Source organism: Capsicum annuum, chromosome 10 (assembly GCF_002878395.1).
Source record: "Capsicum annuum cultivar UCD-10X-F1 chromosome 10, UCD10Xv1.1, whole genome shotgun sequence".
NCBI lineage: Eukaryota > Viridiplantae > Streptophyta > Magnoliopsida > Solanales > Solanaceae > Capsicum > Capsicum annuum.
In genome coordinates this window covers 67,115,352-67,120,674 of record NC_061120.1, presented here as the reverse complement: position 1 = coordinate 67,120,674, position 5,323 = coordinate 67,115,352, and the positions used below count along the sequence as shown (strand labels likewise).

General features: G+C 37.1%; 1 protein-coding gene across 1 annotated transcript; it reads left to right on the top strand.

Annotated features, from left to right (window-relative positions):
- Positions 1-515, top strand: LOC124887735 (cytochrome c oxidase subunit 2-like). The gene is made up of 2 exons (XM_047397647.1): positions 1-312; positions 435-515. The coding sequence occupies exons 1-2, from the start codon at positions 1-3 to the stop codon at positions 513-515; spliced, it is 393 nt and encodes a 130-aa protein (XP_047253603.1).
- The last annotated feature ends 4,808 nt before the right edge of the window (positions 516-5,323 follow it).

Sequence of the window (5,323 nt, the reverse complement as noted above, 5' to 3'; positions counted from 1 at the left end):
ATGAAAGAAAATTCCGAATCCGCTTTGTCTACGAACAAGGAAGCTATAAGTAATGCAACTATGAATCTCATGGAGAGTTCGATCCTGGCTCAGATACGTTTTATTGTAACATCTGCTGATGTACCTCATAGTTGGGTTGTACCTTCCTTAGGTGTCAAATGTGATGCTGTACCTGGTCGTTTAAATCAGACCTCTATTTCGGTACAACGAGAAGGAGTTTACTATGGTCAGTGCAGTGAGATTTGTGGAACTAATCATGCCTTTATGCCGATCGTCGTAGAAGCTGTTCCTAGGAAAGATTATGGGTCTCGGGTATCCAATCAATTAATCCTATAAAGCGCGGAAGCTTAAGCGGAAATGAAAGAGGAGGTCCTAAACTCGAACTAAATTTAGCGGCTCGCGTGAATGCAAATAAAAAACATCTCCTGGATAAGCTTCACGACCGGGCAGTCTTCGTAATAGAAGAGACATTTGGCGATAAGCTTGCGCTTGTTTGGAGAGATCATCATAAATGATTAAAGTGTGTCGTTCACGATACAGAAAATATTCATTTCATTCCACTTCCAGTCCCTATGTTAATAGGAGCGGGACTTATTCTTTTTCCAACGGCAACAAAAAGTTTTCGCCGTATGTGGGCTTTTCAAAGTGTTTTATTGTTAAGCATAGTCATGATTTTTTCAATCTACCTGTCTATTCAGCAAATAAATAGCAGTTCTTTTTCTCAATATGTATGGTCTTGGATCATTAATAATGATTTTTCTTTAGACTTCGGATACTTGATCGACCCACTTACTTCTATTATGTTAATATTAATCACTACTGTTGGGATTATGGTTCTTATTTATAGTGATAATTATATGGCTCATGATCAAGGCTATTTGAGATTTTTTGCTTATATGAGTTTTTTCAGTACTTCCATGTTGGGATTAGTTACTAGTTCGAATTTGATACAAATTTATATTTTTTTGGGAATTGGTTGATCTGTGTTCCTATCTATTAATAGGATTTTGGTTTACACGACCTGTTGCGGCAAATGCTTGTCAAAAAGCCTTGTTCTGGGATCCTTTATCTTTGTTTTATTTTAAATCATTGGGTTTAGACATTACTTCGGTGCTTTTTAATCTAGCTATGAATATTCATTCAGAAATGAATGCCGGGCTCTTTCTTTCACGCTAACCCCATTTTCAACATGCTGAAACTTTCTGTTTCGTCGAGCCCCGAGCTTGTGGTCCTCCTTTGAGTGTGGGTTCAATTGAATGAATCTGTCAAGTCAAGTGTTCTAATAACCAATAAAAGGGCTAGTTCATTAGTTCATAATTTATAACTAACTCGAATATTTTTGAAGGAATGCTCAACCACATCTTTGAAACGGAGTCCTTCCGGTAATTGCGGAGTTCCATTCGTATCTCTATACTCTTTCCAAAGCATCTCTAGTCTCGATTCGGTCTTTTGTTTCAGCTTTTCGAGCTCTATTTATCCGATATTTGATGTCTCTATGTTGAGAAAGTCTCTTAGTGATCATTCTTCGGTGGTTCCTTTGAAAGGATTGGGTATCTCGAATTCTCTATCTTACGAAGAGGTCCTTGTTAAGATATTGGATCGGCAGGTTCGTCGGTTATGGACCAAGGATGTAGCCTTGATTAAGGTTCTATGGCGGAACCACAAGGTGGAAGAGGCTACATGGGAAGCGGAAGAGTCCATAAAGTCAAAATATCCACATTTGTTTTCTGCTATGGATATTCATATAGAAGGTATATGTTCTTGATCACATCTTTGTTTTCTAACTTGGTTAAAGGTTGGATTTATATTTGATAATGCAAATGAATCTTGCTTGTATTTGACATACCTTGTCCATCATTCAGGGACGAATGATCCTATTGGGGGAGACTGAAACACCCTAAACCCTTAGAAAATTTCCTGGGTTTTTAGCTTCTGGGCCACATACGACTTATGGGTACCAGTCTTATGATGGGGTATGAGTGGTATACTTTGGTCGTATACTAACCAGTTATGGTTGGTGGGTTGGATTGGTTTTTGGAAATGATACGACTTGGTTGGTACAAGTCGTATGGTTTGGGTTTTTCCTTCAATTAATCTGAAACATAGTAACTTAACCTTGATCTGAGTATGAGTGGCTCACCATGTGCCGTAAGATAGGGTACGATTCGTACCACTGACACATATAGTAGGTAGTGTTCAAGTTTTCTTTGATTCTATTCTGCCAGGGATACGGTTTACGGGTATTGATCGTATGGTTGGGTATGACTTGTGTTGGGTAAGTCGTAAGGTGGATAGTGTTAGGTCCAAGGAGGAGGCCTAGGCTACGAGTAGTGGGTAACATTCGTATTAGAGGGTACGACTAGTATGGGAGAGTTGTACAATCTGACGAGGCTTTTAGCAATTTAAGTTAAGGGTAATTTGGATATTTCCCTACTTAACCTCTTAAGTCCCCACGACTTATATCACTATTGGGACATTATTTACCCTATTATTCTAATCTTAAACACTTAAAAACACTCTCCAGTTCTCTCTAAGGCTCTTGGATAAGAGAAGGCTAGATTTTTATCTAGAGGAGTAATTTGGGGCTTGTTTGGGTTTTATCTTGAGGGGGATAGGGTTTTTCTTTGAGAGAAAAGATGAATAATAAAGTGTATAATGCTTTTCGGGGCTGAAATAAAGTGTTATGGGCGGATTTGGGGAGGGAAAGTGACCAAAGTGCCCTAGACCCTTTAGAAACTGAAATAGCGTGTGAAACAGTTCCTCCACGTGGCTGCCATTGCATCACGTCGCTAATCGCGTCGATGACCGACGCGTTGCGTCATGTCCCAATCGCGTCGACTTACTACCTCTCACAAAAAATGCCATAATTTTTCGCTCGGTTATCGGATTAAGCTAAAATTGGTATAGTTGGAAACCTAATTCAATTATCTATAATATGATAGGTTTTGAGCTGCAAAATTCTATACATATAAAAAGTTATATACGTTCAAAGTAGATCCTTGTAGAATCAAGTACCAAACTTTGGACAAATCAAAGGCTCTAAGATCAACTTTGTTCTAAGTGATTCTTATGAACATTTTTCATATCAAAAGCAAATCAAACATGAGGATAAATATCATGAAACTTATATTCACGTGGGAATCATTTGGATTAGCTTATACACGTAGGAACGACGGTTCAAGGACGAGCCTAAAAATATGGGGTGTTACATTAACTCCTCCTTGGGAACATTCATCCTCGAATGAAACGAGTTAAACTGAGAGTACTGTACGAAGGTAACTGAGATTATATTCTAAACATGCATGATTGGAACATGATTGCATAACTAATTTTGAAACATGATACGTAAATTGAATATCATGAACTGGACTAATTTCTTGAATACATGCAATGACATAAGAATGATTATAAGGCTGAGATAGAAACGAGAGAGTCAACTTATGAGTAACCATTACTTCAAGATGGATCTTGTTTCACAAGGAAGAGATAAAAGATTTAAGACATGAATCCTTGGGGTATTACATCTCCCCCTTGGGATACTTCGTCCCTCGAATGATACTGACTTGGCTGAAGTACTAAGGAAAGACTGAGATAATGCGTGAGAAACTTACAGACTGAACCATGACTGAATATCTGGGATCTGAAATTGATGCATGATGCATGAACTGATCTGAATTCACAAATTACATAGATGCAAATGAATTACCTCTTGGAATATCCACATTCATGAGAATTTCAAATAGTATGACTAGATGGAAAAATGAAAAGCCATAGGAACTTGTTTGTCTGACTGCTAGACTAGATTGCTGGCTATACGGATTGAATTATACTGAAATCTTATACTCAACTATACATTCCACTTGGACACCAACATGACATTCAAGCCTATCTTCATAACCACACATGAATTTGTAGGCAAACAACCACAAAAAATATCTTTCTTATTTTCACTAAACCTCTATCCTTAAAACCTTTATGCACTAGCCCGAGAAAACACACATAGAATTTCAACTAATCATGACATAAGGAGAGGTCACTAAAAGTTAGAACATGAGGACCTGAAACATGAAAGGATAACTTTGACACTTAACTGAGTCCTCGGGAATAAAGTATCAAAAGCATGTATTTATCAAAGAGAGCTAAACTGAGTACATACATGACATAAACTAAATTTCACTGATCATTAGGAGTGTAGCATAAACACCTAGATCTGAACATACTTTGAAACATGAGTAAATGAGTCATGAGGTGTATGACCTGAGTTTGGAGTTCAAAAATTCATGGAACATGATTTGTACTGCTAAGTGAACTAGAACTCCTCATACTAGGAATTGGAAGCGTATATGATTCTATGAAAAATGCATGAATATGAGTTGTGATCATAGGGCTAATATGTAAGGCATGAGTAGATGTCGTGATGACTGAAAAACTTTGCAATGAGATAGGAATAGGTTGGGAATCATCCTCCCTTACTGATATTCTACAATATTCTAGCATCACTACTAGAATCTTAAAGCCTGACTTGGTCACGTGTTCTATCATCTCCCCCTTAGACTAAAGCTATCATCTTAAGTCTGTGGACCCTTTTAATAACTCTAAACTAAAATGCAATCACTTTACTCTGAGTTCACACCATCTAGAGCTTCAACTCCTTTTTTTCTATTAGCTAAATTTTTAAAGATTCAAACTTAGATTCTAACACTTAGCATGGATATCCCCAAACCTTCAATGAACCATACTAACTTCCTTCATAGCCTACTAACATCATATCTAAACCAAGAGAACTACCATCACACCTGAACATCCGACATCAACAATATATAATTTTGAATCAACTAACTTAAATTCTTGCATACACTATTTCAAGCCTACTAGTTCACCTTTCATACAACCAGCCCCATGGATACAAAATTTGCTCAATTCAGATAATACTATCCCAACTCTACTACTCCTAAACTTCTGGGTCCATGATTCTAACTCTAGATTATATACTGTAAAAGGGATTCTAAGAAGGGATTTGAAAGCACATCTGACTTTGGGTTAATGCATGATTTTCATCAACATGAATGAAGTCCTTCAAACTTTGGAACTTAAAAGCACTACTGGGATACTTTCGAGTCTACGTATAATTCCATAACTATCTGTAGGGACTGTCTGAGAAAACTCTGTCTGTAGAAATTTAAGCTTGCTTGTTGTTGTTACCTCAAAAATAAGGTAGAGATGGAATGAATAAAGCAAGATGAGAATTTGTAAAAGTTTCTTAGAGAACATTTCTATAGTACGATCTAAGACATGAAAGAAGAAAAATATTGCCTAAATTCCC

Bases quoted from the DNA above. Each gene is read 5' to 3' on its own strand.
- LOC124887735 (XM_047397647.1), top strand. From the start codon at position 1: ATGAAAGAAAATTCCGAATCCGCTTTGTCTACGAACAAGGAAGCTATA. The intron at 313-434 runs GTATCCAATCAA...CTCCTGGATAAG, and splicing joins GGAAAGATTATGGGTCTCGG to CTTCACGACCGGGCAGTCTT.